Here is a 25,939-nt window from a genome sequence, read left to right as displayed (position 1 = left end):
CTGCAGGCTCTTATTTTTTTGTTTTTCTGAAAACCTGAAGTGGGACAGCCAGGGATGTCAGGTTGCTTCTTACGACAAATCAGACTTTGCCAGTTTAAACAAAAAAGAAAAAAAAAGTATCACAGCCCTTTTCCCACTGCTCTCACTGAGTTTGTATGATAGAATTTGGCACAATGTTGTTATGTTTATGGTGCAACCATCAGCAGAGCCATCCTAGAACACCAACAAAGCCATGGAGTACTGGAGCACATAGTTGTGAATGTCATTATAGGTTACCACAGGTTACCCTGCAGAGTGCCCCGTGCTCAGAGTGCACTTGTATGTAACCAGCTGCTCCCACGCACCTCTGTGGATGCCCACATGACTAGAGAGGGGGCACGGCCACGCTTTTAGGGATTTCAGCGTTCTCATGCCCACACAAACGTGCACATCCCACTACCACTGCCCCATGGTTTTACCCCTCCCTACTTCTTGCCACCTACAGTCACTTCTGGTGACCTCCAACAGAGAATGTCTCATACCGTCAGATGCAACTGATCCCTCCTTATCAGCTAAAACTTTTAAGAAACAGGTGGTTTGTTTTTCAGAACTTTTGCTCCCGAACTGTGAATTTCAATGTACACCAATGTAAACAAACACTGCAATCTACCCGTGTCCTTTCTGGCGTGCTTTGAGACCGGCTACAACTTAGTAATAATTGTTTCTGAAGCAAAGCGTGGAATACAATGTAGCCGGCAATAGAAACACCATTCTTTGCTTCAGACTGAAACAAACCCGGCCGAAAATCCCAAACTTTGGCTCTGTGCGTAGGGCATTTTGGCCTGCCACGGCGGCCGGCACCGCCCCGACGGGAAGGGACCCGCCCGTGCGCAACCTGCGCCCCGCGGAGCTCGGCCCGCGGGGAAAGGGAAGGCAAGAGAAGAGAAGAGAAGGGAAGGGAAGGGAAGGGAAGGGAAGGGAAGGGAAGGGAAGGGAAGGGAAGGGAAGGGAAGGGAAGGGAAGGGAAGGGAAGGGAAGGGAAGGGAAGGGAAGGGAAGGGAAGGGAAGGGAGAAGGAAGGGAAGGGAGGGAGGGAGGGAGCCGCGCCCGGGAGCGGCACGCCGGGGCGGGGGCAGAGCTGTGCCGGGCGCGGCTCCGCACGGCTCTGCGCGCAGCCGGCGCCGCGGCGGGGCGGGGTGGCGAGGGGAGGGACGGGCCGCGCCTCGCCGCGGAGGTGGGCGGCGAGCGGGCGGGGTGTTCAGCGCCGTGCCCGGGACGGGCATTACCCAAAAGGCGGACAAAAAAAAAAGGCACTAATTAAAGTCGCCGCTGCCGCGCGCGGTCCCACCCTCCCCACCGGCCGGCTCCTGTGGCAGACGGGAGGGGACAGCAGAGCCGGGCTCCGCGGAGTCACGCCGCCGCCTCCGCCGCCGCTCCGCACTCGCTCCCTCGCCCGCCGTGGCAGCACCGACGGCGGCGGCACCCCCCCTCCCGCCTGGCCCCGCGCACCATGGCCCCCGCAGCCCCCCGCCTCGTCCTCGGCCTCCTGGTGAGTGAGCGAGGAGGGAGCGGGATCGCTGGGATCACTGGGATGAGTGGGTGGGCGCCGGGGGCAGCGCAGCGAGCGCGGTCGCGCACCTGGGCGCGCCTTTGCTCCGCGCTGTTGGCGCTGCAGCGCGGGTGCGCAGCGCTCAGGGAGAGTCCGAGCGGGCGATCGCTGCCTGGCTGCTCCCCCCAGGCCGGGTTTGTGCTCGGCGGGGCCCTTGCGAGGGGCGCGGAGCAGCGCGGGGGCTGCGCGGCCGCGGGGCGCACCTCGGGGGCTTCGGAGCGGGCAGGAATCCGCTGGGATGCGCGGATCGCCTGGGTCGGAGCTTCTGGAGCCTGCCCCGAGGTTACACGACGGGCACACCTCGGGTCGCTGATGCTGCTGCTGGTTATTCATAGAAAAAAAAACAAAAAAAAAAAACCGCAGTTCATTTTATTTAAATCTCTGCCTCTCCGCACCTGGTTCTCCCTTTTCCGTGGGAAGGATTGTGCCACAGTGTGGAGCGTGTTGAGCTCCTCTGAAGGAGCTAGTTGTGCATGGAACACTTTTCAGCGATTACCTTTACCTTCAGTTTATTGTATTTCTACATAATTACCAGCTCCGGAAAGGTCTTTAGCGGGGAGAGTGGTGGATTCTCTCTCACATTTAATTTTTCTAAAATTTATAGTGGATGAGTAAAAGTGATTTGTCTTTTGTTTTCTAGCCCCTTTCCTCCCTATTAACATTGCATTCACAAAAAGAGGGCAGATGATCATCTGAGCCTGTGAAAGAAAAATAGTTGGTAGTGCTGAAGCACTGAATTTATTATTTTAATATTAATTATATATGCACATATTAATGAAAATGTTACTATTTCAGACACCGTGTGCCTACCTTTGCAAGGATATTAAAGTAAAACCCAAAGAAATGCAAGCAACTTTATTCATACATCTAGTTAAAAAAAAAAAAAAAAAAGGAAGAAAATTCTCCTGTCAAGCATAAAAACAAAACAACACTCAAAGGAAAAAAAAAAAAAATCCTGAGGTGTCTTGTTTGTGCAAAGTGAAGGGATATCACAACTTATATTTTACCTGATGTTTTCCTTATGTCTTCATGTCCATGAATAGCTATCACTTACTTTTGTTTAACTCCTCAATAGTTCTTTATGCTGACATCAGACTGGGCTTGGCATTACTATTTAAAAATTAGATGTCATTGATTCTTAAAATATTTCAGAACAGTGTAAAAAGATACTGTGATTTCAGTAACTTAAAAATTAGTGTGATGTCTTTCAAGAGAGAGTGTTTTATTAAGTGTCTGTTAATAAGGAAAGCCTACTAATACATAAGCAGGGATGTTTAAATTATTTGTATATATGCAATTTTTATATCTGTGTGTATATATAAGGAACTATATGAAGAGCTTATATGATGTAGACTCAGCAATTTTTTTTTCTGTAGGGTCCTACTGTCTTTCAGAGTTTAAAGTATTTTTATTTAAATATTTTCTTAATAACCATCACAAGTAGTTTTCAGGATTTCCATTACCTATTTACTTCTTTATACCTTTAATCCTAAAGTTATAAAGGCAAAATAAAAGTGCTTTTCCTTTTTTGCTAGACTTTCATCCTGAAAGAGTAAATGCACATAAAAGGGTGGATAGATTTGTTTACATTTTTCCATGTCTTTGTTTAATTATCTATGTGATTTTTGGATTGCAGTTTTAAACATAGAGATAGAAACTAGGCAAAAACTCACACATGTAATCTGAGATCAGGATTCACTTGCTCTTTGCCGAGGAAAATCTTTGTACCTCTATGTGATTCTTTTTAGAAAAAGGTCTGATTATCTACTGCTCATTTGAATTTTTAGGAGGACCCTATTTTGTAACTGGTTATATGGGAGTGGACTGCTGTAATACACAACATTTTATTTATGTCATATCTAATTGCTGAAGCTACGTTTAATTAGTTTGTTGAGAATGCACTTTAAAGATGCAAAGTGATACATAAGTGCAAGTGTCGTCATGTGGTTTTAATGAGACACTTGTCCCTTTAATGTTCAGCATCACCACAATTCTACCAAACTGAGTGTTGATGAATTAAACCTTGAGACTTAGAGACCATGGATCTAAATTGGCCAGGAATGCTGTTGGAGGGGGTGCACGGCAAAGCTGTATTTTCTTTTCTCTACTGAAGTAATAGTGTAGGCAAAATCTTCTAGTCAGTGGGAACTCTTGCTGTTAATGTCAATGGTGCAGTGATTTTAGAAAAAAAAAAACCAAAACACGAGCCATGGCCAAATCCAGGAGCAGGAGTCAGATCTTGTTTCCAGTTTGAAACTTTGTATGCTGTGCTGCACAGTACCTGAATTTTTAGGGAGGAGTGCTTTCTGTTCTGTTTCACTTGCTTGTGGTAACAAACAAACAAACCAACCAAAGTCAGTGTTTAGTTCAAAATACCATGTAATTATGTGGGTTTTTTTTTTCCCTGATTTCTTCATTTGTTTTCTAGGTGCTGAGTTTGTGCTGTGAAGCTTGCAAGAAAGTAATTTTTCATGTTCCTTCAGAACTAGAGGCTGACATGTTAGTTGGCAGAGGTGAGAGAAACTATGAAATTCCCAGCTTAATCCAGAATTGCACCTTTGCTGGAGATGCTGTTAACAGTGGAGGAGACTTTATTTTTAATGGAATGAATGGATGACTGGAGAGCCAGCTAAACAGCTGGATCAGCCTTTTTGTGAAGGATACGCCCTGTGTTTGTTATGGATTTGAACATCAGCTCCATGCATCCATTTGACTTTTGCATAAAGAGCTATTGTGAGGTTACAGGATTTAATTTAAAACTAAAATGGCAGAATTTAATATTTTCAATATTTGGAGTCTAAAGCTTACTATTTAAATAAATGCTTAATATTACAAACTGCACCCCCTAACCCCATGTCATATGAAGAAGAGAATAAGTCATTTGGATGAAAAAAAAAGTAAAAAAAGAAGACAAAGAGGCACCAAGAGATGAAACACAGATGTGACTGCTCAGCAATGCTGGGGCATTCAGAGCACACGAGGGGATGTGTTGCAGAGGTGTCCTGCATGCACATTCTGTTGGGAGAATTCTCCTGTCTGGCTGGACAGTCTGCCTCAGTTCAGGGCAGCTTGCAGGTGGCTGAGAGGAATAGAGGAGAGCACAAAACATCCCACTCCTATTTTTTTCCAGACCAGTCTTTCAAGGGCAGCTTTGAAAGGTGTGGCATAGGAGGTGCTGAAGGATTCTGTGCTGCCTGAGACTGAATTTGAGGATTCAGAAGTGCCCTTTGTGAGTCCTCTGACAACAGAGAAGTATGCTCCAAGTCTGCAGTCCTAATCCATATTTCTGTAGAAGGGAAAAAATAAAGTGAATTGGTAGTTCGTCACAATTGCTCAGAAAATCTAGTTTTATAGTGAAAATTCCTTGATCTTTTAAGTTTTAAAATTAAGAGGCCTGCTATGAAAATTCTCTGAGTTTTCATAGACTAGCATTTCTCTATAAAAATAAACATAATTTATATAAAATGAAACTTCATGTTATTGCAGTGTTTTGAAAGAAGTTGCCTAAAATGGAAATTAAATTTTTTCACCCGAAACTTTTAACAAAACTGTCAAATCTCAAATGATGTTACTTAAGCATTTATGGAGATATATTTTGCTGTGATACAAGGACCATACCTTGACAGTGAAATTGATCAGGATTTTCCTGCTTATCATAAGCATTTTTTGTATTGTACCAGAAGTTTGAAAGAAAAAAAGCCCCACAAATGCAATGTTTATGCATTTGCTGTATGCAATGCTGTAATAGGCAGCAGTATGAGGTACATTTAAGTAAAGCAGTAATATTCTTTTGAATACTCCATTTGCACTGTATAGATAAAAAAGGGATAGGAGTCACTACTGCAGTGCCATAGGAAGTCTAGTAAATCTTTATTTGTCCACTTAAAGGACAGCTTAAGAGAAAGAAGAAATCACTATTTTTAAAGTTTTTAATGCAAAATGAAATTTAGTGTGTTGAAACTCTAATTTACTTATACAGGATGAAATTCTGAATCCTCATGAATTTTTTAATCAGCTTTCATACAGCAGTGTCCCACCCACTGTGATAACATTGAATGAGTATTAAAAAGTTTTGATTTTGAGACACCATGACACACTTCTGCAATGATCATTTGTTTGCAGTTTCAGTCTATGACTTTCATCCTTTTCAGGGTACCAAATCATGCTTTCTTAGGGCTCTGGTCATATCCTGATTTTGCTTTTTTTTCCAGATGTAGTGCTAAACTACTTGCTGGTGAACTGAGTTTATTGAAGGTCCAAAAATCTATTTTAGACACAAGTGACAGCAAATACAGTGAAAAATACCTGGGAAGTATGCTGAAATTACCTGTATGGGATTCTATCACATACATATTTAAAAATTGCTAATTGTTTGTTCCAGAGTTAGTCTTTATCTTTCCCATCTGTCTGCCTCATAATTTAAAGGCCTTTGTCCTCCCAAGAGTATTAAATCACATAGTACTAGTCAGTGCTTTCCTCCTGAGGGCAAAACTTCCAGATGTAACATCTCCATTGGGCATTTGCATTAATTAATCATCTTCACCAATATTGTGGGGCATGGAGCACGAGGCAAATGTAATAGCTACTGGTCCAATAATGGGCATGTCTGCACTGTTTTTTGCATTTAAGTGTCCATAATTTCATTTCTGGTGCTTCAATAATTTTAGCAGTGTAATAGTGTTTTGTTGAGTGATACCCATAAAGCACCCACGTTGTTTTGGAAACACTAATAAACACAAGAGTGGAAATTATTGAAAACTTCATTGAATCTGAGTGCATAAGTGGGTTTTAAAATCAGTATTTGTGATGTTTAAATACTGAATGATAAGCTTTTGAAGACTCCACCTGTCAATTAATGCAATTTTTACTTGGGGCTTGGGTTTTGTTGTTTTTTTTTTTTTTTTATGAGGGATATTGGTTTTTATTGTTTGAGTTAATATCTGAATATTTTTTTACAGTTGATTTGAATGAATGCCTCCAGTCTGCAGAGTTTATAAGTTCCAGTGATGGGAACTTCAAGGTTCTAGAAGATGGTTCTGTGTATACAACATCTGCTCTTTCTTTGTCTGCTGGGAAAAAGACTTTTACCATATTACTTAAGGATATTCAAGAACAAGTTCAAAAGAAAATACACGTTAGCGTGGTGGAAGAAGCAATAAAGGTTAGATTCTAATTTCAAGATATCTTACTTTTTCACAGAGTACAGCCTCATAATAAGTATCTGTAATTGAGTTTTAGAATTCAAATAATCAGGCAAAATAGTAGTGTAGAGTATATTTTTATTTAGCAATTGTTGATTACTGTGTTGGTTTAGTCAGCAAATTTCCTTTCACAAATGGGAGATGCTAGCAAGTAGCATAATCAGGAATGTCAAGAATCTTAAAAGCCATGTTTGGGAAATCAAGGCAGATCTTATTCATGCAAAGTATTACAAGAAATGAAAAAGCTTGGAATACTATCACAGATATAATCAGAAATTAAGACCTTGGGAAAACAAATTGTCAGTAGGAAGACTGGAATGGAAGGGGGGGAAAGATGAAAATACAGGATGGCAGTGAAGCAAAAATATATGCAGTTAAAAATATATAGATGTATTCTCATCTGCCTTTCTATCTTCTCAACACAGACACCGAAGACCAGGCATGCTAGAGATACAATTCTCAAGAGAACCAAAAGAAGGTGGGGCCCTATTCCATCAGTCATGATAGAGAACTCACTGGGACCTTTCCCACTGCAAATACAGCAGGTACATTGTTTGTATGAGCCTTAATTGTATGACCCATGCTAGTTTTGTATGTGACTTTTATGATGAAGAAAATGAGCTGTCTTGTATTCTCAACCGATGACATTCCTACTATTATTCCTCTGTCTTGTTCCATCCTGTTCATTGTGTATCTCATGATCTTGTACCTGAAATAACCTTGAATGAAATAACTTGTTGGAATGAAATGGAATTGTGAAAAAGTTGAAAAAAGGAAGGGAGACATACTATCAAAGAGAGCTCTTTGGTCTGGAAATCAGTGTGTGTAATTAAAAGAAAAGCAAGAGCAAACAATCCTCCACTAAACATTGCATAGAAAAGGATTTTGTAAACACAGACTGGGGTAAATTTTGCCTGCTTGTCTACATCCTTTCTGGAGCTCGAGGTGTGTACCTTCAGCCTTGAAGACTGAGTATGGCCTATGTTCTTCAGAAAAGTACTTACTGGGAGAAAGCAAGTAGGCGTGAAAGAGAAATGCAAGAACTGAAGTTATCATAGATCCATCTAGCCTTCACTAGATTACAGAGTGGCTGGTAGCAGATGTGCAGAGACAAGTGTAATAACAGAGTCTGTGCAGAGCAATCATTCCTCTACTAATCTTACCCTCCTGACTTCTGGCATCCAGTAAATAAGGAAAGTATTTTCGGAGAAGAGTGTTTATAAATAGATAAGTCTAATGTTGCCTCCTTGGTGCTGGTAATGAGATGCAGATGCTATCTAAATTGGCATATCTCTGAACTGTACTCTATGTGGTCTTTTCCTTCTGTCACTTTTTCTTCTTAGGTGCAAACTACATTCTCAGTGAATGCACTAAAACTAAAGTCTCTTGAACAGGTTCAGAAATAAGCTGTCTGTATCCGAGTATGCCTCATGTGTGAAGCGTTCTAGAGAGATTGGATTAAAATTCTTTTTCCTTATACTGTCATTTCTTTAACTTGATAGTTCTAAATATTTATGAGTTTGAATTAACTCCCCTTTTCATGTACACACATTATAAAGGAAGGCAGTCACATGTGAGGCTGTTTTCCTATTCTGTGAACAGTAAATCAAGTTTGGTTTTTTGTTTTAGGAGTTTTTGTTTGTGCTGAATATGATCATGGAAAAGGGGAAATGTATTGAGATGCTGTTGCTGTTTTTCCTTGGGCTTAAAAATGTCTTCTTGTAGGTCCAGTCAGACACAGCTCAGAACTACACCATTTACTATTCTGCAAGTGGACCAGGAATTGATCAAGATCCAAAGGGATTGTTTTACATAGAAAGAGAAACTGGAAATATCTTTGCTACTCGTGCAGTAGACCGTGAACAGTATCCAAGTTTTCAGGTACAGGCCTATGTGGTGTAAATATAAATAAATATATATATTTATATATTTTAAATCTCTCATGCATGTATTTGACAATTGGATTGCAGGGGAAGTGGCAGTGAACAAGATTTGGAATCTGCTGTCTATTCTGAGTAATACCCTTGATGTTGAAGAGATAAAATCAGTAGCAAATAAATAAATATCTGGTCATTTATATCTTGAGAGTAGTTTTGCTTTTCTCTGCTTAATCTCTAATTGCAGCATAAATATAGTGAGCTATTGGATTTGCATCACTTCTGGGAATAATTTCAGGGAAGGTTAGAAAGATCTGCAGAAAACCAAAATAATGGCAAACTCTAGATGACTGTGGTTTTCTGAGTCTCTGAAGCTGTTCAGTTCTGTTAACAAGGTACACTGCTCTCTCTACTGGCTGAGAAGTGTAAGAAGGCAATCAGTAGAAACAGCTGCTAAAATGTGATTTTCAGTACCTTTTGCTGCATTTTGTTAGGTTATATAATAATGGACAAATAGTTTTGCCTCTCATTCTTGTTTTGTTCCAAATAACAACAAAAAGACAAGCAAAAAAGCATCTAAATCTTGGTGGGTGTGCCTTGTAAGCACGTGAAAAAAAAGTGTTCAGGAAACTTGGAAAAAGTAATAGAGTTGAAGGAGGGGTCTGGGAGAAAAGATTAAAGTACTTGTTGTGTGTGAGGAATGGAAGGGGGAAAGATTGGAAAACATTCAAGGGTTTTGTTCTTTCTCTCTAAGATACCAGGAACATCCCCTTCTGTGTGCCTGAAGAGACTGATCTTGAGAAGGATGTGCTTTGCACATTGTATTTAATTTCATTTTATTGACTCCTCCATTGAACTAGAAGTGTTATAATACTGCATGTTGCTTAAGCACTGAATTTTTCTTACAGATCATTTGCTTTGCAACCACTCCAGATGGTTATTCACCAGAAGTACCACTTGTGCATACAATCAGGATAGAGGATGACAATGATAATGCTCCATATTTTACACAAGACCTTTTTGAATTTTGTGTCCCTGAAAATTCCAGACCTGGTAAGAATTGTTTTAAATCACTGAACGCTTTTACCACTACTCAGCTCTGTTACATACCACTATGACCAGGTGTGATCCTGCCTTCTAAGATAGTTCAGTGGGATTTCCTGGGGTGTATTATGTTACAGCAAAGGCTGAATTTGCAAAGAGCAGCAATAAATGATCAAGTAGCTCTTTAGCTCTTTTCACTTGTTTAGAACAAAAATACCTTTTCAAATAATTTTTTGCTATTTGCAGATTTTTCTGGAACTAAAAATTGCTGTACTGTGTTCACAGGTGTTGTTGTTGGAAAAGTGATTGCAGAGGACAGAGATGAGCCTTACACTCTGCACACCACGTTGAAATACCGCATTGTGTCACAAACGCCACCAATCACCCCAGCGTTTTCTCTGCATGGTGACACCGGTGTCATCTCTGTATTGCTGCCACAGCTGGACAGAGAGGTGATCTTTCTTGAAGGATTCTCAGCTGTTATTTAGTGCACACAAATAGCAGAGCACTGCTCTGCTCTGCACCTGCAGGGCTGTGTCCAGCTCTGGGCTCCTCAGCTCAGGAAGGCCTAGAGCAGGTCCAGAGGAGGGATGTGCAGAAGTTCAAATCCTAAAGTTGGAGCATCTCTTCTATGAAGCCAGGCTGAGAGAGTTGGAGTTGTTCAGGGAATAGAAGAGTCATTGCAGCCTTTTAATTCTTAAAGGGGACTTATAAAAAAGGAGAGTGACTTTTATTTTCATGGGCAGATAGTGATAGGGCAGTGGGAAGTGGTTTTGAACTAAAAGAGGAGATACTTAGATTAAATATTGAAAAGAAATTCTTTACTTAGAGGGTGGTGAGGCACTGGAACAGATTGTCTAAAAAGGTTGTGAATGCCCCATCCCTGGAAGTGTTCAGGGCCAGGTTGTACAATGCCCTGAGAAAAATATTTAGGGGGTGAAATCCCATGGCATGAACAAGTTGGAACTAGATGATCTTTAGAGTCACTTCCAACCCAAGCCTTTCTATGAGCCTATGAAATGCTGGCATCAACAGACATGACTTCTTTTTCATTTTTTGTTAATGTCTCTAAGGACCTTCTGACGCTTTTCACAGACCTGTAATTAGTCCAGAGAGTTTCTGCCTAGATTACCATATTCTAGCTAACCTTGACAGAGAACTTTATACTGCTTAGCTGTTCAACCTGTGGATTTTTCACGTTTTTACTCCTTTACTGAACACTATCTGTGTTCAGGAATCCCATGAGCCACTGTTTCCTCCTAATTAAGCTTGATTTATGGTTCTTCTTGCTTCTCATAGAGAAGATGAACCGGTTCCTCTCGAAGTATTCAGTCATCCTATATTAATAAGAAATATCTCCTACAGTTGAAACCTAAACAGTAATATACCATTTCTTAAAATTAATATGCCACCCATTTATTTTCATCGACTAGCTTTCAAGCAAATAAGATACAGGATTTCTCTTTTTTGGTAGAATGTCATGTGAGACATTATTTACACTAGGAAAAAAATAGGTGTGTGTAATTAAAAATAATAATTATAGCATGAGACAGTCATTGTAGGAAACGTTGCAACAGACACATCTTTTCTGAAGATAAAAGGGGTTATATTATGGCATACTTGAGTTGTTTCATGGCTGAAAATCCACGTAAAACAGCATGTTGCAAAATTTTGCACTTGGATATACAGTGCTCAGCTCTTTTAACAAGAAAAAATTGCACTGATTGTGAGCATCACTGTGACTACTAAGGAAGCTGTCACAGTGACTACTGGAAAGAAGGAGGGGTTGAAAAACTAGTTCACTGCCTATCTTTTAAAGATAAACTTATGAGGTAGAACAGGAGATTTCATTACTGCACCAGAGAAACTGAATGCTGCTTCCAGACGTTCAGAACTGGAGTTATTGTTTTGATTTACAAACGTTCTCTTTTTGTGTTTAATCCATCTATACTGTCTTGTGTTCCCTCCCCTCTGCCCAAACTTCTTTTTTTCCATTCTTCTTCCCTTGGTTGTTCACATTAAAATAAAACTTTCTGCTGTTCTGGCTCAAGTTAGAGATTTAAGTGGGCTGCTTCCTATGGGGAGCCCCTTGGAACTGGTAAGGACACTGACTCCTTCAGTGCCAGACCCTGCCAAATGACAGGCATTGCCTTTTCCTGTATTGCCCAGACAGAGGCTGGTTGCAGCACAGTTTTCATTCATCCTCAGTGAAATGAGAAACATGTATTGAAACACTTGCCCTGCTGGCAACCTGAGGGAATACTCTCTTGCTCCAAAGGAAAGTCAAATAGCAGATGAATGTGTGTAATCTGTATCTTCCAAAACTTCAGGTTCTGGGAATAACGCTGGTGTTGTGAAAAGTTTTATTTGATCCAGGATATAGCATGGATATTACTGGCAGATGCTGGCTGAACTCTGCTTAGCCACTGAAAATTACTTTGCTGCTCTTCCTTTTGAGCTATAGGGCAAAAAGCCCCAAAGTTAATTGTCTCATTTTGTTGGGAAGCATTGAATTTAGAGTAGACTTATGGACCAGGAGTGAAATATTTTGTTTTACTCCTGTGTGTAACTATGCAATTAAAAAAGTGAGCATGACAAATTTCTGTATTATTTTATTCTTCCTTTTAGCTTGTACCCAGCTACACTTTGTTAGTTGAAGTGAGAGATATGGCAGGTCAGCCTTTTGGTTTGTGCACAACAGGAACAGTCGTCATCAAAATCGAGGATACGAATGACAATGCACCATCCTTTAAACAGCTACAAGTAAGTGCATAAGTAAAATGTCTGTATAAAGGTAAAAAAGAAACAAACATTTTCCTTCACTTTCTAATTTCCTGGTAGACAGTGCCTCAAATAGGAAGTCTAATGCCCTGAGATAGTTAATGCAAATATAAATGTCTTAGCTTATTCCAGCCATGTGTATGATGCAGGGCAAAGAGTGTGTCTCAATAACTGTGTATGCACCTCAAATACCACAGCAGATTTTGTAATATGAAATGTATGAAAAAATAATTTATTACTATTATGGAATACTTGTAATTTATCCTTTCTGTTCACTACTGTAGAATATCATCAGTAATATTAATTGAAAATCCCTCTTTTAAAAGAGAATCTGCTCTTCATCTTGTACAGAATAACACAGCTCTTGAAAAAGATAAAAAAATGCAAAAAATTATTTTATGTTTTGCCATCTGAGTAGAGAAGTTATTTAATCCTTCTTGGCTTTTCTTCAAGTTCTTGTTGGTTTGTTTGCTTTTTTTTTTTTTTTTTTTTTTTTTTAATTTACCAATTTACCCCAGTGCCTTTTCTAATTCTCAGTTTGATCATGTTGTTTGCAAATTACAATCTAACTGAGGAAACTGTGCTAAATTGCCTTTCCTGGAAGGAATATTCCAGAATTATTTATGTTACTGATAATTTGAGTGTATGAAGAAGCAGAAATTTCAGTAATGCTGTCAGGAAAGGTTTATTGTTTGATGCAGGGAAAAGGGAAGAGTGGGGAAAATATGCTAATGCATGAAAATAAAATAAATCATTACAGCAGCATAATAAATTGACCCCTTAGGTTGAAGTTGTCTTATTTAAATATGATGTTTTTCAGTCCTGCCTTGTGGAACAGTATTCTCTGATTTAATTTTTTTTTTTCCCCTGGGTACTCTAAGTATGAAACACGAGTGGAGGAAAACAGAGTGAGTGTAGAAATACTGAGAGTCTCTGTTGTTGATCTTGATGAACCTGGTTCACCTGGCTCTGGAGCAGTGTATGAGATTGTAAGAGGAAATGATGATCAGGCCTTTGAAATTACAACAGACAAAAACACAAATGAAGGAATACTGTGTGTTGTTAAGGTAAGTATATATTGAGGGAAATACAGAGGAAAATGTATCGATTTTCAAATTTTGGTTTTAAAATAAAAAATCTAGGAAAGAAAATTATTCAAAGAATTTCTTAACTGTCAAACTCATCGGACTTTTTTCTGACCTGAACTCTCCTGCAGAGCAGATTGCATTGAGTACAAAGGTTGAGGCTTGTGTGTGGCACACAGCTCACCTTCCAGACTGTTCCTTAATTTTGTGTGCTCAGAATCCAAATAATTAGTTTTTTCATTTCAGAAGAGCTTGGTGCTTTGGCCTGGTTCTGGAGTTGGAGTTGTTTAGACTTAGGAATGTAGCTGAGGAATGCTTAATGGTTTTTAACAGAAATGAGAATGGCAAAGCAGGGAAAAGTTGAGCACCTTCTCCAGTGTCATTCTCTCTGGGAGTTAGGTTTGCTTTTCTGGTACATGAGGAATAATTTGTCAGTTTAGTTGTTATAAGTGTTTTAATATTAAAATTTGACCAATAGATTGTAGCAGTACTAGTAATTTTAAAATTTTTATTAATTAATATTATTTATTAATATTAAAATTAATGTTATTTATTGTGAGTTTTTTGTTCCTAGTAATCATTAGAACTTTTTCTAAAGCTCTGTCCCTGGTATATGAACACAGTTAAAATTTCTTACATTTATTGTAAGGCTGTACTAGACTAGAGAATATTATGACTATAGGGTAAAATTAACTCTGTTAAAGGTATAAGATGACTTTGGAGAACGTGTCTGAAGAATAAATGATAGCTACTTACTCTCAACTCCATAAATTCTCACATGGATTTGTAGCTACTAGAATTGTGTTTGTGATTGACTAGTGGTGAAAAGGATATATATGTAAGCTAAAATAATGACTAACCAAATACTGGAGAAGAAAGTCCCTCACTAAGTTTAATTGCTTTTCGTTCTTCTCGTAACTTATTTTCAGAATATTTATCCAAAATTCTGCAGTGGTACTGCTGGCATGGGTATTTTTCAGGCCCTTTTCTTTGGCTAATCTAAGCTTTACTTTAAAAAAAAAAATCATGTCCTTTTACTCTGTCTTGATGGCCTGTTTGAGGACAGATGGCTTCTTTTGTAACTAAATGTGATAATTGCAGCTGTAATTACATGGTGAAAACAATGTTAGGTTTTGTATTGGTTTGAATTTAAAAATAACAGTGCTTCACCTCTGTTACAGGGGCTGGACTATGAAGCTGCCAAGCAAAGGATCCTGGTGATTGGAGTCAACAATGAGGCACCCTACCTGCTGGCTCCCCATTCCCAGCAGCTTTCCCAGAGCACCTGCTCTGTTACTGTGCACGTCCTGGATGTGGATGAGGGACCGGTGTTTAAACCCTGTCTGCTGCGCTTAGACGTTAAAGAATGTGAGGATGTTGGGACAGCTATTGGGAGATTTGTAGCAGAAGATCCAGAAACTGGAAATAGTGAGGGCATAAGGTATGAAACAACATTATTTACTAGGTTTTTTTGGAGTACAGCATGGGTGGGATATGGGAAGGGGGAAATTGTCAAGGCTGTATGCACGTGTGTGCACCTGCACACCTGTCAGTGTATATGAATGCATGTGTCTAAATATGTGTGTGGGTACATACATGTGTGCTGTGTTTGGGATCTCTAACATGAAAAATTATTCTTCACAGATACCGGATACCACCTGGCCAGTGCAATTGGATCAACATAGATGACAAATCAGGTGAAGTCAGAACTGTTAGGGTCTTGGACCGAGATATAGGAGAAATGAGACGAGGTCAATGCAATGTCACGGTCCTCGCTATAGACAGAAGTGAGTACTAAATGTTGTTGGAGTTGTCTGTGGTGTGGAGCAGATGTTTGTGCACAAATGTAGTGTCAGGACAACTGTAGTGGTTCAGACCAGTGGCCCACCTAGTTCATTGTCTTGTCTTTGTGATAGCTCTATCCAATGCTTAGGGAATATTATTTAGCAGGGAAAGCCTTTAGGCATGATCTCCGTGTTTTGGGAAGTTATCTGCCCCATTTAAAATCCTTTAGTAATTTTAAACTAAGAGATTTTCCTCTGGATTATATTTCTTCTATTTCCTGACTATTCTTTTTAAGTGGTAGCTCCTGGCAGCTGTGAGCTAGACAACAGAAAAAGTAGAGAGGACTTTTTGAAAAGAAGTCATTAACCTTGCAGCAAAAAATTCTAACTCTGTCCAAGTTTGCATTTTAAAGTTAAATGTAAATAATACAAATTTAAATTGTTTAGAACTTCTGTTGTCTATATAGTAAACATGATGTAGGCATCTACAATCAACTGTTTCTAGAGAAAAGATTAAAAAGTGGATTTGATGTAATTTCACTGGAATGCATATGACAAGCATTGGCCATTTTTGTATAGGAAAAACTGTAGTTAGGAGGAAGAGTTCATTCATTTCTTGCGTGCTGACTTTGGTGAGACAGCATGTGCTACTGTTGAATGCATGATGACTTAGAGGGTTGAGGACAGAAAGAAGTCTCCTATTTCCTTAGTGTTTTTGTTCCCAGGGGAGGTGAAGGTAGGGAAAGTGTAATTAATTTTCTCCTTCCAGAAGAAGGCTGGAGAGCTTCACTTTCTGCTTTTGTCTCTGCTTGTCTTAATTTCCTTTACTCCTGGTTTATGAGCTCTTGCTCCTCTTATCTTTCTGTTAGAGTACTATGTGTTCCCACAAAGACACACATGCTCAACAAAATACAGTCTGCACATGGAGATGTGGGAGCTGCTGATGCATCTGTAACCAGCCAAGCAAAGAGAAGCAGCCAAGAAAGCTGTGAGAACCCCTCATCTCTCTCTGGCTAAATCAGCAGTTGCTTTCCACTTTACTTCTAAACACAGATTTACAGTTGCTGATATTTAATTGTGAAAGTTTGGACCAGAAATTAATGTGCGAGTGTTAAAAGTAAGTGCTAAACCTAGTTGTTTTTATCTCATAGATGGTAAAACAGGCACTGGAACAATTCAGGTTTGCATCGTGCCTGGCAACAAGAATTTCCCACGGATCATGGAAACAGACTACATCATGTGCAGAGACAGAAAGCCAATTTGCCTCATGGCAGAGGACAGCGACGAGGCTCCGTACAGCGCGCCCTTCGTGTACCGCATCACTGACCAAAGGCTGGCGTCCATGTGGAAGATAACTCCACAGGATGGTGTGTTAGCACTTCCTCCTCCTCACCCAGCTGCAGGCTGCCAGGGGAGGCTTTGCTGTCTCTCACTTGGGTGCTCTGCAAGAATAGATTGGGTGAATCTCTGTTAGGAATTGGTGTAGTCAGTGGAGCTGCTTTGGGGCTCACTGGTGGTCTCTAGTGGTCCCTCTAGTTCCCCTCTTTTGGGAAGGGGCCCATAGAGAGAAGATGATACTGTAGGTATCCCAAAGGCAAGGAGAAAGATCTGTCTCTTAAAGCATAAATTAGAATCTGTCCCTACCATCCTTGGGTCAGCAATCAGCTGCTGTGTGAAATTATGACATAAGAAAATAAGGAGAAAGAACAAACTCAGTTGTAATGCATTGCATCAACACCTGGAAAAGGAACTATAGATTCATAATTCATGAGGAATTTAAGAATCAAATGGCTAGTATTCCAAAGACAAATAGAGCTTTTTCTTAGTCTTTTACTATGGGGGAGAACTAGGAAACAGAAACTTTACCTAAAATTGATTGTGGGCTGACAAAAAAAAGTTCTGAAGTTTTTTGTTATTACCTAGCACACTTTTTGTAAAGCTAAGCTGCATGAAAGAAAGCCTGATTATATTTTTTATTTTTATATTTTTATAGAAGTAGATAAAATATTAGCAAAGGAATCACAATTTCCTGAAATTTGTTGATATAGAAACTTATAGCTGATGATGATTTCCTGGTGGCTGCCAGATGATGGCAACAAGAGCAGCACATTCATTTGCTACTATGGTGACATGAATTAGTTCCAAACGATCTGATTCTGTAGCATTCCATCAAATAGTCACTAAGAAAGGCAAAAGACAGAAAAATTTGAAAGCAAAGGCATCTAAAAATTTAAAGTTTTATATCAGGCAAATTGAAAACCATGTTTTGGATGATACACGTTGTTTCATACAGCTCAACATAAAGCAGCTATTATGCACATCAGTGTCTGTCTTGTACATTTTTTACAAATTATTTCTTTTGCCCCTTAAAGATATGGTCATTAATCATTGTCTCTAAACAGGATAGCAGATTAAATGAATTTTTTTCTCCCACTGAAAATAGTAATTCTCACTGAATACAGCAATATAACTAAAGAGTAGAAGAGATATAAAGTAAGTTTATAATTAGTTATTCCAATTACGCTACCAAAAGTAGTGTGAATTTTTAAATAAATGTCAGTTTAGTTGATGATCTTTACTAGTAAGCCCCAGTACTGTCATTTCCTATAATAAACTAATTAAACTTCAGGGTTTTGTATGTTTTCAGAGGATTATATAAGGTATGGTTTGTCAGTTCTAACATTTAAAATGTGCTGAAAGTATAAATCCTTTCAAGATGTAGTTTTGTATCAACACATTCAATCTAACTTACAGCTAATTAATGTGGATCTGGTAGTAGTATAGCTGTAACAGGAAGGAAAAATTGCGATTATGGTCACATTTGTGACAACACAGTTCCAAGTATCATTGTCCTTAGATCTGTTTTTGTCTTTTTTTTACAGATGATTGTTGGTATCTTTCACCAAAGAGTGATATTCCATATGGAATTTATGAAATTCCTGTAAGTGTGACTGATAATGGAGGAAAGATAGGAGAGAACACCGTAAGAGTTAATCTGTGTGATTGTGTTACTCCAACGGAATGCGACGGCAGAACTCGTCAGCTTTCTGGTGGAAATGTTACCCTTGGTCTCTGGGCCATCCTTGCAATGATCTTAGGATCATTATTATTGCTGTGTAAGTACTTTTTTTTTAAACACAAGCTCAAATTCAGTTAGTTATAAAATTAGCTGAGAGAACCTGATTCAAACTTGATTTGAACATTTTTTATTTTGCCGGTTGTATGGCTGTCATCACTGACTCAATGTACCTGCTCTGTTTGTATCAGCATCACAGGCTTCATGCTCTCATCTTGTGCTGGAGTTACTGTGTGTGGATTTTTGTTTATTTTAAGTGTATTTTGTGTGAGATGTTCTGTATGTTCATGCAAGGGATTTTACAAGACCCTTATGATCATGGAACCATTGAATATGCTGAGTTGGAAGGGACCCATCAGGATCATTGTGTCCAAATCCTGGTCTTGCAAAGGACACCAACAATCACACCATGTGCCTGAGAGCATTGTGCAAACACTTCCTGAACTCTGTCAGGCTTGGTGCTGTGACCACTTCCCTGGGCAGCCTGTTCCAGTGCCAAACCACCCTCTGGGTGAAAAACCTTTTCCTGATAGCCAACTTAACCTCCCCAGACTGAGCTTAATGCCATTTCCTTGAGTCTTGTTACTAGTCATGAGAGTGAAGAGATCAGTGTCTTTTCCCTGGGGAAATTGTGGATTGCAATGAGATCTCCCCTCAGCAAAATGACCTCAGCAGCTCCTCATACAGCTCCCTCTCAAGGATCTTCACCATCTTTATAACCCTTCTTTGCACACTCCTAAATAGCTTAAAATCTTCCTTATATTGTGGCACCATAAACTGCACACAGGTGAGGTTGCCCCAGCTCAGAGCAAGACAATCCCCTCCCTTGCCCAGCTGGTGATGCTGATGCCCCCCAGGACAGGGTTGGCTCTCCTGGCTGCCAGGTCACTGCTGACATGTTCAAATTGCCATGGGCCAGGACCCCCAGGTCCCTTTCTGCAGTGCTGCTCTCCAGCATCTCATTCCCCAGTCTACACACACATTGAGGGTTGCCCCATCCGAAGTGCATATATATATTGTGCTACTGGAGCTGGCCAAAACCTAACATTCTGAAAAGAGTAATACTGCTGTTAACCTGTGAGATGACGACAGTGATATATAAAAGCAAAAGCAAGTAACTTTTTTCTTTTTTTAGCCAAAATCAAACATAGTCAGACTAATAACATCCTCAAAAACCATAGAGGATATGCTGCGGTAGTTAGTATTTCAGAATTTGATTTGTTGTTTTTTTTTTTTTTTTTCCTTCTTTCTTATCCATTTTTTCTGGTTGTAGTAAAACTGTCTCGCTCCTGTTGAATCTCAGCTAGCTGTTCTAGTAGAACACTGGGACCTGGGCATGTTTTGAAGGCTAGCTAGATCAATGTTTTGATTTGGGCAGGTACCCAAATTTAGAACATATCCTGAAGGTGGAATTTTCAGATGTGGGAACAGGCAGTAAAGAAACTGTGTGAAACATCACCTATCTCTTTTACATGGCCTCTTGACTGCATCACTTACAAATAGATCCTTTATTTTACTGTGGGTAGGTTTTACCCTGTATATCCTCTGCTCAGTGCTGTCATGGATGTCTTCTTCCCATCTGTCAGCATCAGGAGGCAGCCTGCTGGAATCCCTGGTGCAGATATCTCTGACAGCTGATGCTACAGAAGCTAAATTAGCTTGAAAGTGACTCTTGGCCAATTTTCACAGAAGTTTATGTATTCAGAGATCAAGCTGCTCAGTGGGCAGTTAGGCGAAACTGTTATCTTCCTCGTGGGCTTCTTTATTTTTAAGCTAACAGTTTGAAAAGTGAAGAATACAGAATGGTTCTCTGAATGAAAGGTTTAGTCTTTTGTTTAGGTGAGGTGTTAGTTGATCATGATTCTGTTATTTAAAGTCCTTTCTGAGGTGAGTTTCTGACAACAAAAAGTAATATTATTAAGAGAAATAAAATGAATACAAGAGATTAAGTAAGATTATCCTATAGAATAATGCTGGAAGTCCTCCAGGGTTCTGCTGACTTTTCCTGTGAAGACAAAATTTCTGGTATTGGGGCAATTAGCTTGCTTATTAGTTCCTTATGATGTAATTTGACATTTGCATATTCCAGCATGAAAAATTTCTCATGTACAACCAAACTATAGGTATAAGACATGATTTTTCACCCAGGTTTGGACAAAATTTTTCATTACATCAATTAATCAATTTTAATTTCATCAATTTTTCATTGAAATCATGTACGTCACAATGCTTTCATAAACAAAGCTTGCATTTCTTTTGGAAAAGCCAGACATATTTTAGAAGAGTGAAATAATTCAACAATGCAGTGATTGCTCTCTATATGTTTTGGAAAAAAAAAGTGAATATATAAAGCTTTAAGGATGGGTGGTTTTGGAAATGATTTTTTAAAACAATTGTTCTTGATGCATAGGCTCTTAAAATTAGTTATCCAACATAAGTAGATACCACTGTGAGGTAAAATTTACAGTATTCTTTTCTTTTCTATAGTAATCCTGATCACAATTTGTGGCTGCTGTGGTGCTGGGGTAATGCACAGGCAGGTGACTGATGATTGTGCCAATCACAATTTAATAATTTCAAACACAGAAGCTCCAGGAGAGGAAGTGATGGTAAGTTTCTGTTTGTTTCAACATGGAAACTTGCAGTTAAGATGTCCATAGCACTGCAGTTTGAGAACAGGACCACCTGCAAGTAAGTGATTTTATTAAGGAAATAAGCAATCAATGCAGGGATCATTGTAGATGTGGTTTGCTATTTAACAAGAATTTGAAAATCCTTACTTTAAGCAGAGATGGTAGCACTATATACATTTAAACATACCTTGTGGTTGTTAGGCTGCCTACTTGTAATTTTCCAGGTTTTAAGGATTTGGTTGGAAGCTTCAGGTAAGCATTTTAATAACATTTCCAGTCATTTTTAATAATGAGATTAGATGGAATGAATTATTTTGCCTATGTTGAATATTATGTTAAGGGCAAAGCATTATTTTTCCTTAGAGAAGGATTTTGATATCTAGCAGATAGCTGTGTAAATTGCAGGTACAATGTCTGCCCTTCCCCTGAAAAAATTACCTCAAATGCAGTTGATTTCATGAACAGTCCATTTTCATGAAATCTTTCTTACTTTTGGTATCTAAACTTCTTTCAGTCTACCATGAACATAGTCCAGTCCAGGACTGCATTCATACAGAAGAGCTTAGCTCTTGAGGCTTGACCTCTTTTCTATCATCTTCTACCCCCTGACATTGTCTTCCCCAAGAAGAGGAGATAAGTTTAAAAATATTTCATGTTGAAAACAAGAGTCAAATTTTGTTCTATGGAGCATAATGTAGTGCCATTACAACCTGGACTGTGGATTATACACATTTCGCTGGGGTAAAACTTCTGGTTTTTGATGTCATATCATATCATATCACAACCTATCATAATGCAGATGTCCTCTCTTATCTCTTGTAATAGTACCCTTTCCCAAGATTGTTTACTGATCTTTAGACACTAAGGATATCCTTTTGTTCAGTATATCACAGTGCCAAGATAGAGACTTCTCAAATTTCAGTTGTGACAGTTTCTGACAGCCATTTCTTCTTTTGAATTGAAAAAGGAAAAGAAATGAGGAGAAAAAAAGATGTCCTCACTATTGCTTTTTTTTGTGTTTTGTTTTGTTTAGGATCACAATATAATTCCTCTACAAAATACATGTGGTCAAGGAGGATATGGAGTGAAAACAGGAGAGCAGCAAACATTTGAAATGGCAAAAGGAAGAGGGCATACCTTGGAATCAGTCAAGGGAGGTGGACATCAGACTCTGGGATCAGTTAAAGAAGGAGGAGGACAGCCTATGATGGATACTTGTAGATACTCCTACTCAGAGTGGCATAATTTCACACATCCTCGTTTAGGCGAAGTAAGTGTTCTGAAACTGGTTTTCTTTGAAATGTGGGTTATGGTCAACATATACAGGCTTTTCAAGGAAGACATGCAAATGTGCTAGAAAGGTGGCCTTCTGGTTTTGGTTTAATTTCATTTTTCCTCTCCTTTGCTCCTCTGCATCCTCTTTGAAATATTGCTCTTTCACGGAGTAATCCTTGACATATTTCAGACATAAGTGTAAATTGCTTTCTTCTCTTGGCTTAAACTATAGGCAGTGTGCTATATTTAATTTTGAATAATTTAGAATAACTACTGAAGCTTTTGTGAGTTTTTCTGAGAATGTCTTATTGCTTTTATTCAAACTGCTTGCTTTGTGCTAATTTAAACCTCATACTTTACTTAGCAATGGAGCGGGAATGAATGTACAGGATTAAAAATGTAGTTCATTTCTTGGAGATCAAAAAACTCTCACTACTTGTCTAACTAGTTATGTATAAATCAGTCTTTTAATTTTCAGTGAATTTTAGTTGCTTGACAGGTTATTTAAACCGGTTCTTCCTCTTTTACTGTTACATATGTAATTAGTAGAAATTATTTCTTTATTAAATACTTATATTTTGTAGTCATAATGATATAGACCAATCATGTGCATTTTTTGTATGTAGGAATCCATTAGAGGACACACTGTGATTAAAAATAATTGAATGAAAGGTAAATCAAAAAGAAATTATTTTTTTGCAATATGTTTAGGATAACAATTTAAGAAAATAACAAGATGTGTTCTTTTCCTATCCAGAAGGTGCACCTATGCAGACAGGATGAAGAACAGAAGCATTCTGAAGATTATCTTCTTTCATATAACTATGAAGGAAAAGGATCCTTGGCTGGCTCTGTAGGCTGCTGCAGTGATCAGCATGAAGAAGAGGCACTTGACTTCTTAGATCAGTTGGAACCCAAGTTTAGGACATTAGCAGAAACATGCATCAAAAGATAAACGTGCCTTTCAGAGTGCTGAAAAAAACCTGTAAATAAGTGGCTGTCATACTTTGTGATATTAGGTACTTTGGAATTGAGAGGGTAGAAGTTTATCAAAAGTAAGATAGACTGGTGAGAGTGTAAATAACTCTTGCTTTAAATTCACATTTTCTTACACTGGACACATTCTATGAGAAAAAAGGGATCCAAAATACTTTTTCTTTAGGTTAATATAGTAATGCTAGTTTCTACTTAGTTTAGATTTTGCATTCTTTGTGATTGCTCACAATGCAAAACTTGGTGTTCTTTTAATTAATTATCCAGCTTCAAAATTTTATTTTGTTTGGCTTTGGAGAAGGAAGGCTTTATAATAACTCACTGTTTCTTTGTTTTCTTTTAAATTTGTAGAAATGAAGCAAATCATATTGTTAGTGGATATCAAATACTTTGTTAAATTATATGAACTGAGCTATGTAATATTTTTTTTCATTTTGGACGTAAAAATACTCAAGAATATATTATAAAACTTTACATTTTGATTGAAAATTAAATATATATATATATTGTATATATGTAAAATAATATTCAAAAATATATTTTTCTCCTAATGGGTTACCACCCATCAAACTTGCTATCCTAAGGGATTTATGGCATCACCACATAGGATATCAGCATTGTATGCAAAGATGTATTTTTCTTTTAAGAAAATAAGAGATCAAAAACAACAAAAAAAATCATGCAATAGAGGAAACTATCATACTTCAAATTAATACAATATAAATCTCATGTTTACTGCAGACAAGTTTGTACCTCAGTTTCTTGTGAGTTTTGACATAGTATCATTGCAGAAATGATGAGCATTGCCGAGAGTTTTGGCCAGTGTAGCTACCACTGCCTTTTCTACTTGCCCTGCTATGGACTTCATTAAGCTGTTTCTTTTTGGAAATAGAGCTTGACAGAAGATACAGCTCAAATGGATTGAGCACACTGCATTACTAATGTGTTTTAGAGCTACCTTTTTATTAAGATACAAAATTACACTGGAGAAACCATCTGTTTTGAGCTTAATTTGGGGCAGTTGTAGAGGTCAGTGTTTACACACATCTCTGGCAGAAACCATCTGAATCCCATTTGTTACTGTACTAGATTAAGCATACATATACACTATATATATATATACACAAACATATACACAAAAGTCTGAAACACCTTTGGCAGATGACAGCAGTGGGACTTGAATGCTGCCATAAGCAGCAGGTGGAATTCCACCTCTGCTTCCCAGGTTTTAAGTGTTTTTTTAAATATTTGCACTCCTGGTTAAGTAATCTATTTCCTGCACTCTGGGAATTCTCTTGTGCCTTAAAAGAACTTCTCAGTGCCTATGAGAAACTTGTGCAATTACTTATTTCTGTAGCTATAAGTCTGCTTTTAGGATTTGCTCTGTAAACATATGCCTTAGAGATATTTTTAAAAATTTACCATAGCTAATGATCTGTAAAAAAAATAATTGCTAACAACCAAGAGTCATGCTGCTCTGAATTTCAGTGACTGCTGTCTTCCAGTGGTTGCAGTTCATTCCATATGAATTATGGTCAGTGAAAATCCGTATCAGTATAAAGACTTACCAGCATTATAAAATAGTACTTTTAAAACATTATGTTTCACACTGTAAATGGGCTTCAGAATATTTATGGTAAGAACTAGCTGTGATTAAGAACTTCATGGACCAATGTTAAATATATTTTACTGTATCATTTGAAAGTGGTAATGAATTAATCCTAAAGTAAATACACTTCCAGTGACAAGAATGACAGTCAGCAGCAGCAAAATACTAGATCAGAAGCAAGGTGTTACTAACTTGCTTGATTTAAAAAATGTGTGCTAACACTTCTCTTCTGAACACTGCTCATCTTTATCACTTACATAAACAAAATTTTCTGTACATGGACAGCCAGATCTGTGACTGATACAAGTCAGAATTTCTCTGCTGATGCCAGTGGAGCTATGCTGACTTTATGCCAGGTGAAGGTCTGTCCCCTTGTGATTTCTTGCTGCTTTGTGTCTTCCATCTTTATGTTTAGTTATTGGCTATATGCTTTTTAAGGTAACAGTAATGTCTCCCCCTCCCTCTCTTAATGTTTGGTGGTGTTTTTGTTTGTATTTTAAATTATATAAAAATCCTGTGGCTCAGAAGGACCTAGGATATATAATAACTGCACTCTTTGGAAATTATTAGGAAGGTGGTGTAGAGAAACCCCTGTGAGTATGGTTTCTTTCCTCATGAAATACAGTAGTAGTACTTTTCCAAAAGAATAGACCAAATTTGTGTAATTGAATTAAATTGAATCAGTGTTGGCTGTTTAAAGCAGATGGTTGCCAACTTACCTTTCTAGAGTTAAAATAATACATTATTTGAATCAAATTAATGAATTCCTAGTCTAATTTACCTTAAAAATGTTTTCTTTGGTTTTTTTTTTTTGGTTTTTTTGGGTTTTTTTTGTTGGGTTTGGTTTTTGTTGTTTTTTTAGTTGGGTTTTTTTTTTTTTTTTACATTTCAGCAAACATAAATAATTACTTCCCCCCCGCCCCATTTTTGAACAAAGTAGAAATCTTGAATCACTTCTACTTTTTTGTCTCATAAAAACCGAAATTCTGAGTTG

The 25,939-nt window shown here is 38.3% G+C and overlaps 1 protein-coding gene across 2 annotated transcripts; it reads left to right on the top strand.

Annotated features, from left to right (window-relative positions):
- Nucleotides 1-1,286: 1,286 nt before the first annotated feature.
- On the top strand, nt 1,287-25,715 carry DSC1 (desmocollin 1). Of its 2 annotated transcripts, XM_079302764.1 has the most exons (17): nt 1,287-1,527; nt 4,016-4,100; nt 6,546-6,748; nt 7,214-7,333; nt 8,514-8,669; nt 9,574-9,718; nt 9,995-10,161; nt 12,338-12,472; nt 13,372-13,557; nt 14,757-15,016; nt 15,220-15,362; nt 16,511-16,726; nt 18,242-18,475; nt 20,923-21,044; nt 22,102-22,338; nt 22,970-23,015; nt 23,101-23,218. In XM_079302764.1, exons 1-16 carry the CDS (start codon nt 1,489-1,491, stop codon nt 23,006-23,008), a joined length of 2,487 nt encoding a protein of 828 aa, XP_079158890.1. In that variant the 5' UTR covers nt 1,287-1,488; the 3' UTR covers nt 23,009-23,015; nt 23,101-23,218. The 2 variants fall into 2 exon arrangements, with proteins under 2 accessions (XP_079158890.1, XP_079158889.1); XM_079302763.1 differs by lacking the exon at nt 22,970-23,015 and having other exon boundaries at nt 23,101-25,715.
- Nucleotides 25,716-25,939: the final 224 nt, after the last annotated feature.

This window comes from Erithacus rubecula (genome assembly GCF_903797595.1).
Source record: "Erithacus rubecula genome assembly, chromosome: 3".
In the NCBI taxonomy this organism is placed as follows: domain Eukaryota; kingdom Metazoa; phylum Chordata; class Aves; order Passeriformes; family Muscicapidae; genus Erithacus; species Erithacus rubecula.
The sequence above is the reverse complement of the archived record's forward strand: the minus strand, read 5'-3'. Positions and strand labels throughout refer to the sequence as shown.